The 12,397-nt window shown below is 58.7% G+C and overlaps 1 protein-coding gene across 10 annotated transcripts in view; it reads right to left on the reverse strand.

The window, feature by feature from the left end:
- CROCC (ciliary rootlet coiled-coil, rootletin) overlaps positions 1–12,397 on the reverse strand; it is an 83,233-nt gene that overhangs the window by 15,509 nt on the left and 55,327 nt on the right. For all 10 annotated transcript variants that reach the window (XM_051988431.1, XM_051988432.1, XM_051988428.1 and 7 more), the window contains 9 exons: positions 11,733–11,867; positions 11,288–11,431; positions 10,399–10,637; positions 9,741–9,900; positions 7,968–8,135; positions 4,199–4,574; positions 2,089–2,276; positions 1,765–1,885; positions 1,486–1,649 (listed from right to left, as the gene is read on the reverse strand). In XM_051988431.1, coding sequence (XP_051844391.1) covers positions 1,486–1,649; positions 1,765–1,885; positions 2,089–2,276; positions 4,199–4,574; positions 7,968–8,135; positions 9,741–9,900; positions 10,399–10,637; positions 11,288–11,431; positions 11,733–11,867 — 1,695 coding nt within the window. The remainder of the gene's footprint in view (positions 1–1,485; positions 1,650–1,764; positions 1,886–2,088; positions 2,277–4,198; positions 4,575–7,967; positions 8,136–9,740; positions 9,901–10,398; positions 10,638–11,287; positions 11,432–11,732; positions 11,868–12,397) is intronic.

Genomic DNA, 12,397 nt, shown 5'->3' on the forward strand with positions numbered 1-12,397 from the left:
ACAGTAGAGGGAGGGGAGGGGGTTGGGAATATGGACCACTGGGTAACTACGGCTCTCCTGGGGAGCCAAGCAGGCCCCTCTCAGACATTCCCCCTCTTCCCGCAGCAGGCCTCTGGAGTCCCTCTCCCTGCTGAGCCTGGGTCTGGGCCCAGAGGCCACCCCTGGCCTGGCCTCTTCCCCGCTTTGTTCCTGGCCTTATCCCTCCTCAACCCCCACACCTGGGACCAGAGCCAGAGCCAGAGACGCAGACACAACAGCCAGAGGAGGCCTTCGGCTCTGCCCAGTCAGACCAGGCCCAGGGCCAGGCGAGGGTGGGGGGGAGAGGGGAGGCAGGGGAGCACTAAAGGAAGCAGCTTGGGGGAAAGGCAGGGGCAGAGAAGGCAGGGAGAGTCGGGGAGAAAATGGGGGGAATGAATGTCCCTCCCATCTCCCTCCCTCTCCCAAACCACCCTCACTGAGCCCTGAGACATTCCCCTCCTCACCAGGATTCTCCCAGATTTCACATGAACATCTGTGGAGACAGAGAGACCCCTGGCCAGAGAAAAAGATGCTGAGAGGTATGGACATTCTGCCCAAGGCATCGGGCACACTGGATGTGCCTGGTACACCAATGTACTGTCTGCACAGGAGCCAAGCGAGGGCCTGGAGTGTGGCCTCCAACTCAAAAGGGGCCCGGGAGGCCTCAAAATCCATCCAGCCTTGAAGAAGAAGCCTCCGCTCCAGCCTCCAGAGAGGGGCCCCCACCTCTAGCTCCTTCTACTCCCGACAAAAAACCCAGATGTGGAGCCCATAAGCTCCCCTGTGCTCATGCGAGCCTCCAGGGTCCCGGGGAACATGTTCCCATGGTCCTCCTCTGGGACAAGTGCTCGGAGAGCAGGAGAACTTCTCCAGTGCCCACACAGACAAGAGCACATATTGCTTGCTCTCCAGGGGAGAGGGTTCGAGGGGAGGAAGGAAGAAAAATTTGGAACACAAAGTTTTGCAAATGTGAATGTTGAAAACTGTCTGCATTTATTTTGAAAGTAAAAAGTTATTTTTAAAAATAAATAAAAAGAACAAAAGAATTGCACATGTTTAGCCTCTCTGAGATTTCTTGGTGTCTTGAGGAGGGAAAGGGGGGAAGGAAAGGGAGAAAAATTTAGAATACATTTTGCATTTTGAAAATAAAATATCATAATTAAAAATAAATAAAAACTAGAAGAATTGCACGTTTAACCTCTATGAGATGGTGTGATGCCTTGGGGAGGGAGGAGGGAGGAAAGAGAGAAAAATTTAAAACACCAAGTTTTGCAAAGGTGAACGTTGAAAACTATTTTTGCATGTATTTGGAAAAATAAAAAGCTATTATTTAGAAAGGATAAGGCCCATCTTATTTTTCTGCTTGCAGGCTCCCACTTCCAGGCCTGAAGGAAGCCAATGACTGACAAGCAGTTGCTGACTGACTCCTGTGCAAACCAGCACAGACACAAGCCCAGGGACACCCACCTGGCTGGCCCGTCGCTCGTTCTCAGCCGCCTGCAGGCTCCTCTCCAGGGTGGCCACCTGGTCAAGCGCAGCCCGACGCTCTCGCTCGCTCCGCCGGACGCTCTCCTCCCGAAGGACCAGCGCTGCCTGGGCCCCACTCAGCCGCCCATCGGCCCCACGACGCCCTGGAAGGCGAGACCCGGACTTCCCTGCTTAGAGGCCCTGCCAGGGGGCTCCCTCCTCAGTCTCCCAGCCCTCCTGGGGGGCCTCTCCTCGGGGCTGGCTCCCCAGGGCACTGACCTTCCTCACACTCTACCACCAGCTTCTGCAGCTGCTCCACGTGGGTGTTGGCCGTGTCTCTCGCTCTTTCCGAGTCGGCCAGCTGTCGGTTCAGAGTGCTCACTCGAACTCGTAGCTCATCCTACACCAGGGAGGATCACAAAGGGTCAGTCACAGACTTCCAGGCTGGGCACGGGGATCTGGAGGGGCCAGTGGAGACAGGAAGAAGACAGCCTCCTCTCCCAAGTGTGGAGGCTCACGTCTTGTGGCCAGAGGGCCTCGGCAGGAGCCCCACAGGGATTCAAACTCTCTCTAGAGCACGCCCACCCGCCCTGGGGCTTGTACCCGTTCCCGCTGGGCATCCTGAAGCTCCTTCAGGAACTGCCGGAGGGCAGCCCGCACTGTCTCAGCATCCAGGTCCATGGTGGGAGGCGGGGGCGAAGCCATGGGCTCTGGGGACGTGGCGCAGGAGTGGCGGGTGCGTTCAGGGGAACTGGAGCAGCTGGAGCCCTCCGGAGGGGATTCCCCGCTTCCTGGGGGAGACATGATGAAGAGACCCAGAGGCCCAAACTGAGCTTCTGATCATCCTCGAGAAACCCGCTCCTTTCAGTGTACTGTTGCTGCCCGGGGAGCCATTACCGATGCAGGTCACCAAACCCGGCGGGGCGCAGAGTGCTGGCTGCGGGTCGGTTAGGAGCCCCAGGCCTGGAGTTAGGTGGACCTGACTGGGCAAGTCTGTCTCCATTTTCACCATCCTTTACACTCAAGAATCATTTCTCCAACAGCCGCCCCCATCATGGACACGTCCAAAAGCCCTGCCTGACTTCCCAACACCCACTAAGGCCTGACGTTCTACAACCCGATGCCATCTCTCCCCATACTGCTCTCCTCCACGCTCCCAACTCCATTAATGAACTTGTCCCCCTCCCCACTCCAGGCCTTTCTCACTCTTCCTCAAGCCTAGAATGTCTCTCCTTTCCCCACTCCTCATTCTGAAACTCCTACAAAGCCACCTCCTCCAGGAAGCCTCCCTGATCCCAACTCAGCAGTAACTGAGAGGTGACCAAGGACTGCACAGGACAATTTAAATCCACTTCTAACACTCAACATTCACCATGGATCAGTTTCTCCATCAGTAAAATGGGCTGTTGTGATACCAGCAGCATTTACTTCATGGGCTGCTGTGAGCCCAGGCCAGATCACACACAGAACTGCACACCCTAACGTAATACACGGATCTGGACCAGTAACGCTCTTTCCTCCCAGACCTCCCGGAGCAGTGCCTTGGGTTTCTCTTGCCTGCTAGAGCAGTAAACTGGACCTGGAGTCAGGAATACCTGGATTTAAATATTGTCTCAAATACTAAGCTGTGTGACCCTAGCCTCTAAGTTAAAAGGCGCAGTTATCATCTGCAAAATGGGTCTAATAATAGACCCGACCTCCCAGAGGTACTATGGGATCAAAGGATGTATGAAGTGTGTAGAAAGTGCTTTTTAGACTTTCAGGTACTATATTAATGTGAAATATTCTCTAACGAGCTTGTATTATTTTGTATTAATCTGTGTATTAATAAAATAATTAAAAATCATATTATAATCTCTATGGTTAATAATCTGTATATTAATAATGATGTTTTGTAGTAATAATCTGCATTTGTTATCTCCCTTGTAGACTGCAAGCTCTCTTGTATGGAGGAGACGCCATATTAAATTGTGTATCTCCCCCAGGACTGGCACCCCAACCCCTGTGCAACGGATGCCTAATAATGGCTCCTTAAGAGAAAGAATGAGCCAGAAGGCCGGGAGAGGTTGCCACCTTGTGGCACACAGCAGCATGGCAGGACAGGACTTGGGCTGGTTAGTTTCCATGAGGACCAGAGAGAGTCCTGGTTTGGGCGGGCTACCCCATGGGGCTGACCCACGCTCCCCTGACTATTTGGGCAGGAATTTCACATCTGGAAGTAGCCTGAATAGTGGGCAAGGCTCTGGGCTGGGAGGTAGGAAATCAGGGTTCTAGACCCAGCTCTAGAATCCCCATTATTACTTGTGTGATTGGTCAACTCTCTGGACCTCAACTTTCTTATTTATTATATCTTATAGAATGAAAGTCTGAAATAATGATATCTAAGGGCCCTTCCAGCTCTGATCTCCTGGGTTCTAAGTAAGGGCCCTCCCAGTTCTGACATCCTGTGTTCTAAGGGCTCTCCCAGCTCTGACCTCCTGGGCTCTAAAGGCCCTCCCAGCTCTGACATCCCGGGTTCTAAGGGCCCTCCCAGCTCTGACCTCCTGGGCTCTAAAGGCCCTCCTAGTTCTGACATCCCGGGTTCTAAGGGCCCTCCTAGTTCTGACCTCCTGGGTTCTAAGACTCCTTCTGGCTCTGGCTCTGGGATCCAATGCCCCTTTGACTGGCCTGGCTCAGGAATCTCCAAGTAAGATCTGAGGCCCAAGTCTGTCACCTCTTGCAGGAGAAGGGATCCTCTTCGGGGAATTAGCGTAGCCTCGGAAAGCAGGACTGGGTACCCTTCCTATGCCCAGGGTGCGACGCAGGGCTGAGCGCAGGCTGCTCAGCTGGAATTCAGCCTCCCGCCGCTGCCCTTCCACTCGGGCCAGCTCCATCTCGAGGCCCTGCATCCGGCCCTCAGCAGCGCTCAGTCGGAGTCCCAGCTCCCCAGCTTCAGCCTGTGTCCTCTCTAGCTTCAGCTCCAGATTCCGAGCATTATCCAAAAGCTTCTTCTCTGAGCCCCGAGACTCCTCCAGGGAGCCCAGGAGCCCTCGCTCCCGGGTCTGGAATCCCTGCTCCACCTCCAAAAGTCTCCTCTGAACAGAAAGGAGCTGGGGGTATAAAAAGGGGTGTTGAGGAGGAGGGAGGGAGGGGAGTATGCCAGAGGACAGACCTTCATCCTTCCCCTGCATCCTGCAGCTCTGACATCCTGGGTTCTAAGGGCCTGCTTACTTCCAAAGTCTTTCCCTAAAATGTCTCTGATCCTAGCTAAAAGGAGGAGGAGGTCAGTTGCCCATGCTTTAGCCTCCTGAGGATAGGTTCAGTACAGTGATAGCTCCTCAATCCCTTTCTCAGCACTGCCTCCAGATGAATTTTAAACTCTATGTAGTCACAGCCCTCTGAGGTTAGGAGGTGAGGACCATAGTACATCCAGGGAATCATGTGTCGCTGGAAAGGGCAGAGGCCTAGGAAGGGTCGTGTCTATGAAGGGCAGAGGCTTAGGAAGAGCCATGTCTATGAGGGGCAGAGGTCTAGGAAGGGTCGTATCTGTGAGCAGTAGAGGCCTAGAAAGTGTCGTGTCTATGAGGAGCAGGGGCCTAGGAAGGGCTGTGTCTGTGAGGGGCAAAGGCCTAGGAAGGGCCGTGTCTATGAGGAGCAGAGGCCTAGGAAGGGCTGTGTCTGTGAAGGGCAAAGGCCTAGGAAGGGCCGTATCTGTGAGGGGCAGGGGCCTGGGAAGGGCCGTGTCTATGAGGGGCAAGGGCCTAGAAAGTGTCGTGTCTATGAAGAGCAGAGGCCTGGGAAGGGTCGTATCTATGAGGGGCAGGGGCCTGGGAAGGGTCGTATCTATGAGGGGCAGGGGCCTGGGAAGGGTCGTATCTGTGAGGGGCAGGGGCCTGGGAAGGGTCATATCTATGAGGGGCAGGGGCCTGGGAAGGGCCGTGTCTGTGAGGGGTAGAGGCCTGGGAAGGGTTGTGTCTGTGAGGAGTAAAGGCCTAGAAAGTATTGTGTCTATAAGGGGCAGGGGCCTAGGAAGGGCCATGTCTATGAGGGGCAGAGGCCTGGGAAGGATCGTATCTGTGAGGGGCAGGGACCTGGGAAGGGTCGTATCTATGAGGGGCCGGGGCCTGGGAAGGGCCGTGTCTGTGAGGGGCAGGGGCCTGGAAAGGGTCGTATCTATGAGGGGCGGGGCCTGGGAAGGGCCGTGTCTGTGAGGGGCAGAGGCCTGGGAAGGGTTGTGTCTGTGAGGAGTAAAGGCCTAGAAAGTATTGTGTCTATGAGGAGCAGGGGCCTGGGAAGGGCCGTATCTATGAGGGGCAGGGGCCTAGGAAGGGCTGTGTCTATGAGGAGCAGAGGCCTGGGAAAGCTCGTGTCTATGAGGGGCGGGGCCTGGGAAGGGTCGTATCTATGAGGGGCAGGGGCCTGGGAAGGGTCGTATCTATGAGGGGCAGGGGCCTGGGAAGGGTCGTATCTGTGAGGGGCAGGGGCCTGGGAAGGGTCGTATCTATGAGGGGCAGGGGCCTGGGAAGGGCGTGTCTGTGAGGGGTAGAGGCCTGGGAAGGGTTGTGTCTGTGAGGAGTAAAGGCCTAGAAAGTATTGTGTCTATAAGGAGCAGGGGCCTAGGAAGGGCCATGTCTATGAGGGGCAGAGGCCTGGGAAGGATCGTATCTGTGAGGGGCAGGGACCTGGGAAGGGTCGTATCTATGAGGGGCCGGGGCCTGGGAAGGGCCGTGTCTGTGAGGGGCAGGGGCCTGGAAAGGGTCGTATCTATGAGGGGCCGGGGCCTGGGAAGGGCCGTGTCTGTGAGGGGCAGAGGCCTGGGAAGGGTTGTGTCTGTGAGGAGTAAAGGCCTAGAAAGTATTGTGTCTATGAGGAGCAGGGGCCTGGGAAGGGCCGTATCTATGAGGGGCAGGGGCCTAGGAAGGGCTGTGTCTATGAGGAGCAGAGGCCTGGGAAAGCTCGTGTCTATGAGGGGCCGGGGCCTGGGAAGGGCCATGTCTATGAGGGGCAGGGGCCTGGGAAGGGCCGTGTCTGTGAGGGGCAGAGGCCTGGGAAGGGCCGTGTCTGTGAGGGGCAGAGGCCTGGGAAGGGCCATGTCTGTGACAGGTAGGGGCCTGGGAAGGGCCGTGTCTATGAGGGGCAGGGGCCTGGGAAGGGTCGTGTCTGTGAGGGGCAGAGGCCTAGGAAGGGCTGTGTCTGTGAGGGGCAGAGGCCTGGGAAGGGTCGTGTCTATGAGGGGCAGAGGCCTGGGAAGGGCCGTGTCTATGAGGGGCAGGGGCCTAGGAAGGGCCACGTCTATGAGGGGCAGAGGCCTGGGAAGGGCCGTGTCTGTGAGGGGCAGGGGCCTGGGAAGGGCCGTGTCTGTGAGGGGCAGGGGCCTGGGAAGGGCCTTGTCTGTGAGGGGCAGGGGCCTGGGAAGGACCTTGTCTGTGAGGGGCAGGGGCCTGGCAAGGGCCGTGTCTGTGAGGGGCAGGGGCCTGGCAAGGGCCGTGTCTGTGAGGGGCAGGGGCCTGGCAAGGGCCGTGTCTGTGACGGGTAGGGGCCTGGGAAGGGTTGTGTCTATGAGGGGCAGGGGCCTAGGAAGGGCCACGTCTATGAGGGGCAGAGGCCTAGGAAGAGTCCTGTCTGTGAGGGGCAGGGGCCTGGGAAGGGCCGTGTCTGTGAGGGGCAGGGGCCTAGGAAGGGCCACGTCTATGAGGGGCAGAGGCCTAGGAAGAGTCCTGTCTGTGAGGGGCAGGGGCCTGGGAAGGGCCGTGTCTATGAGGGGCAGGGGCCTGGGAAGGGCTGTGTCTGTGAGGGGCAGAGGCCTGGGAAGGGCCGTGTCTGTGAGGGGCAGGGGCCTGGGAAGGGCCGTGTCTGTGAGGGGCAGGGGCCTGGGAAGGGTTGTGTCTATGAGGGGCAGAGGCCTAGGAAGGGCCACGTCTATGAGGGGCAGAGGCCTAGGAAGAGTCCTGTCTGTGAGGGGCAGGGGCCTGGGAAGGGCCGTGTCTGTGAGGGGCAGGGGCCTGGGAAGGGCCGTGTCTGTGAGGGGCAGAGGCCTAGGAAGGGCCGTGTCTGTGAGGGGCAGGGGCCTGGGAAGGCCCGTGTCTGTGAGGGGTAGAAGGGCCGTGTCTATGAAGGGCAGAGACCTGGGAAGGGTTGTATCTATGAGGGGCCGGGGCCTAGGAAGGGCTGTGTCTATGAGGAGCAGGGGCCTGGGAAGGGCCATGTCTATGAGGGGCAGGGGCCTGGGAAGGGCCGTGTCTGTGAGGGGCAGGGGCCTGGGAAGAGCCGTGTCTGTGAGGGGCAGGGGCCTGGGAAGAGCCGTGTCTGTGAGGGGCAAGGGCCTGGGAAGGGTCGTGTCTGTGAGGGGCAGGGGCCTGGGAAGGGTCGTGTCTGTGAGGGGCAGGGGCCTGGGAAGGGTCGTGTCTATAAGGGGCAGGGACCTAGGGAGGGCTTCGTTGCTGTCCCTGCTCTGGGGCACTGGCTCCTCCTGCCTGGACCGTTCTGCAGTGGAGACCATTTACCTCTTGCTTGGTCCCATCCAAGGCGACCTCTCCTTTTAGAACTTTCTGCTTGAGACCAAAGGCCTCCCTCCGGGCCTCCTTCTCCAGCTGCTGGCTCAGAGCTACCCGGCCCTGCAGCTCCACCAGCTCCTGGGTCTTCTTGGCGTTATCACTGTCCAGCAGCTTCATCTAGAGCCAAGAGAGGAGCGCTCAGGCCACAGAGGAGAGCCAGGGCCTGGCTTAGATGGGACTATGGCCTGTAAGCCTCCTAATCCAGGCAGGCCTCTCTGATTTACTCCCTCTAGGTCTGAGCCAGGCCGTCAGCAAGCCAATACGGCTGCCCTTGAGTTTACAAAGCAGGTGATACTGTCTTGTTTGAGGTCTCACAGCAATGATGGGCATTCAGCTCTTAGTGTGGGGGTGCAAAAGCTAGGACTCTGGGCCTGGAATCAGGAAGATGAGTTCAAATTTACCTTTGACACTTACTAGCAGTGTGACCCTGGGAAGGTCACTAAAGAAAAAAACACAACTCAGTTTGCCCCATCTGTAAAATGAGCATAATAACAGTACCTACTGGGGCAGCTAGCTGGCACAGTGGATAGAGCACCGGCCCCAAAGTCAGGAGGACCTGAGTTCAAATGTGATCTCAAACATTTAATATTTCCTGGCTGTGTGACCATGGCCAAGTCACTTATCCCAACTGCCTCAGCCAAAAAATAAAAAATAATAGTGCCTACTACTTCCCAGAGTAGTTGTGAGGATCAACTGAGAGAATCCATGTAAGGCATTTAGCACACAGTAGGTACTACATAAATGTTCGCTAGTCTCAGTTCCCTCTCCTATGAGATGGGAACAATAATAGCACGACCCTCCAGGGCTGCAGTGAGGTGAACCAGACAATATTTGTAGAGCATTCGGCAAACCTCAGCGGCTGATTATGTTCCACATCACAGACGGGAGAGGGCGGCTCCGAGAGCTCAGTGCTTCAGGCCGCGTGGCTGGTACGACCCGAGCTCTTACCCAGTTCTGTCTCTAACACCTGTGTTTTTCCCATGACCCCCTGGGGTCTTGCAGATTCAGCTCCGACAAGCAGCCACCCTGCTTACTAAGTGTGAGACGGATAGAGTCTCTGACCTGCTCGAATCCTCAGTCTCATCACCCACAGAATGGGGAGAATAACAGCCCGGCTTCAGCGGTTCTGGGAAGCTCTGGATAGGACTTGCATAAGTGACAGCAGAGTCCTGGGCACAGCAGCTGTTGTGGAGCTTGTCTACACCCTGTTTCCCTCCTCAGAGTGGAGGCTCCCTGTGCTCAGGCCATTTCTCCCCCAGTTTGGAAGCTTGAAGGGACATTAGGGACCAAAGACCCACATGTTATGAGTGATGGAGCCGAGTGAGAGGCGGGCCACGGTTACCCGGCCAGGTGCAGCCGACGCCGAAGCCCCCAACACCCAATCCCCCGATGTCTGAGCCCCCGACACCTGATCCCCCAAAGCCCGAGCCCCTGACGTCTGATCCCCCAAAGCCCGAGCCCCCGACGCCCGATCCCCCAATGTCTGAGCCCCTGACGTCTGATCCCCCAAAGCCCGAGCCCCCAATGCCCAAGCCCCCAACACCCGATCCCCCAATGTCTGAGCCCCCGACACCTGATCCCCCAAAGCCCGAGCCCCTGACGCCCGATCCCCCCATGTCTGAGCCCCTGAGGTCTGATCCCCCAAAGCCCGAGCCCCCGATACCCGATCCCCCAACGCCTGATCCCCCGACGCCTGAGCCTCCGCCTCCCGAGGTCCCGCACCTGGCGCCTGAGCTCCTGTAGCTCCCGCCGGGCTTCAAGCCTTGAGCGCTCGACCTCCTGCAGCCCTGCCCTCAGCTCTCCGGCCTCCCTGCCCGAGGCCGCCCGAGCCTCTTCCAGCAGCGCCAGTTTCTGCTCCTTGTCCTCGTTGGCGAGCTTCAAACTAGTGGGGATGGGGGTGGGGAAGGGGTAGAAGGTTAGGGGTCCCGAGCAACAGCCCCGCCATGTGTGGATTATTAGGGGCAGCTGCAAGCCAGCTCCTACGAGGCTTGGAGGCCAGGGTACGAGGCTTCATTCACTGGGGCACAATGCAGCCCCTGCCGCTCTCCTGGGACATTGGGGGATAGAACACAGTGGGAGGGATGAAGGCTTGAGGGGTCAATCAGCAGAAGTGGGGCTTGGTCTTGGAAGGGAATGGGGGCTCTAGGTCAAGAAGAGAACAGTCAGGATGGGGATTTGGGGGGTCAGGGAAGGTTTGGAGAGGCTTGGGGAAAAGTGGTGGGTAGGGAGTGGTGATCGACATAGGGAAGAAATGAGAGCTTTTAGGAGTGATGGGACCTTGGGGAAGATGAACAAGGAGATGGAGGCTCCGAGAGGAGAACGGGTTCATGGGGGGAGGACGCAGGCTCAGGAACCAGCTCTCCTCCCCAGCCTGACATACCTGATGCGCTCACTCTCTGCCTTCTTGACGGCGGCTCTCAGCTCCTCGTTGGAGCGTCTCAGGGCCTCTCGCTCTTTGGTGCTGTCCCCCAGGCTGCGGCGCAGCTCAAGGGTCTCTTGGCGCTGGGCTTCCCGCCCTTCCTGGCCCTCCCGGACCTTCCGTTGGGCCTCCAGCAGCTCCCTCCGAAGCCCGTCCCGGGAATCCTCCAATAACCGGAGCTGGGTTCTCAACTCATCAGCCTAGAGAAGGCCAGGGCCAGAGCAGGGTGGGGGAGACAAGCTTAGGGTAAGGGTCCTCTGGGCTCCCCTGGGCAGCTGCCACATGTGGGGCTGTTTGTCAAGGAAGCAGTGGGGGGGGGGGGCTCAGTGAAAGGGATGGGGGCTCAGTGAGGGGAATGGGAACTTAGTGAAAGGGATGGGGGCTCAGTGAGGGGAATGGGAACCTAGTGAAAGGGATGGGGGCTCAGTGAGGGGAATGGGGGCTCAGTGAGGGGGAATGGGAGCTCAGTGAGGGGAATGGGGGCTCAGTGAGGGGGAATGGGAACTTAGTGAAAGGGATGGGGGCTCAGTGAGGGGGATGGGGGCTCTGTAAGGAGGATGGGGGCTCAGTGAGGGGGAATGGGAGCTCAGTGAGGGGAATGGGGGCTCAGTAAGGGGGAATGGGAGCTCAGTGAGGGGGATGGGGGCTCAGTAGGGGGTTGGGGATTTGGGGAGGGAGGGCTCAGCAAGGGGAATAGGGGCTCAGCGTGGAAGATGGGGGCAAAGCAATGGCAAGCTCAGAAAGGCCTGGAGAATCATGAGCAGGATGACAAGTTGATAAGGAGGAAGGGGAATTTCAGAGCCGTCCCAAGCCCCAGCCTCCAGGCCGCGTGCCTCAGCTCCCTGCTCACCTCTCGGAGGCAGGACTCCCGCTGTCGGCCCAGGTCCCGGGCCTGCTCCTGCAGCGCCTTCACTTCCCGCTCGTGGTTGTTGATGGCCTCCTCAAACTTGGCCCGGAGGTCCCGCAGCTCTGAGGTCAGGGCATTCACAGTGCTCTGGAGGGATTCCGAGGGGGGGGCCTCTGTGTGAGGCAAGCCCCCCCATCCATGGCACCTACACCTCCCCAGCAAGCCCTTCCCGGCTTACTCCTCCCCACCCCAGTCTGTGTGTCTGTCTGTGGGCTGCCCACCCAGACGGAAAGCTCCCTGAGGATGGGAGCCCCAGCTCCCCAGCAGCCTGAGGGACCCACATGAGCCTCAATGGAAGCCCGACAGACCCTACCCCACAGCCTCTCTGGGACCCCCAGACTGAAGCCAGATGAGGAGCAGGGGGCAGGGGGCCCACACCCCCACCTACCCGGTCCTGTTCCTGGCGGGTCAGGGCGTCTCGCTTCTGCCGCTCCAAGTCCATGGACATGGTGGCCAGGCTCTGCTGGGTGCCCAAGAGCTTCTCGGACAGCGCTGTCTTCTCGGACTCCTTCAGAGACAGGGCCTGCGGGGGCGGAGAGAGGGGTCGGACCCTGCGCGGGTTCCCAGGCACAGCTGAGGGGCCCACAGGCTCCCAGACTAGGAGCCCCCAAGCGCAGGGCGGGCGGGTAGCACAGGGGGCGGGGCCCGGCGCCGAAGTCAGCGGAACCTGAGTTCTAATCCGGCCCCAGACCCAATACCTGCGGGGCCCCAGCGAGTCACTTAACCCAATGCCTCAGCAAAAAAAAAAAAAAATCCTCCTGAGCACGGGGCAGCACCTGGAGCCGGGGAGTGACCCCATGGTTCTAGTCCTGCCTCCATGGGGGTGAACTAACGGCGTGTGGCGGTGGGCGGCTCCAACTACTTTAAATCCGTGATCCATGAACGCCCCTTGTTAGAAATGAGGGGGTAGGGGCTCGCCCAAGGTTCCCCAGGGAGAAAGGACCTGGTGGGTCAGTTTGGGCCCCCAGTCCCAGGCCAGGCTGCGCAGAGCCCACTGGGCAGTCCTGCTAACTGGAGCGGCTCACAGGTCACTGACCTGGGGGTGGGAGGGCC

Source organism: Antechinus flavipes, chromosome 3 (assembly GCF_016432865.1).
Source record: "Antechinus flavipes isolate AdamAnt ecotype Samford, QLD, Australia chromosome 3, AdamAnt_v2, whole genome shotgun sequence".
Lineage (NCBI taxonomy): Eukaryota > Metazoa > Chordata > Mammalia > Dasyuromorphia > Dasyuridae > Antechinus > Antechinus flavipes.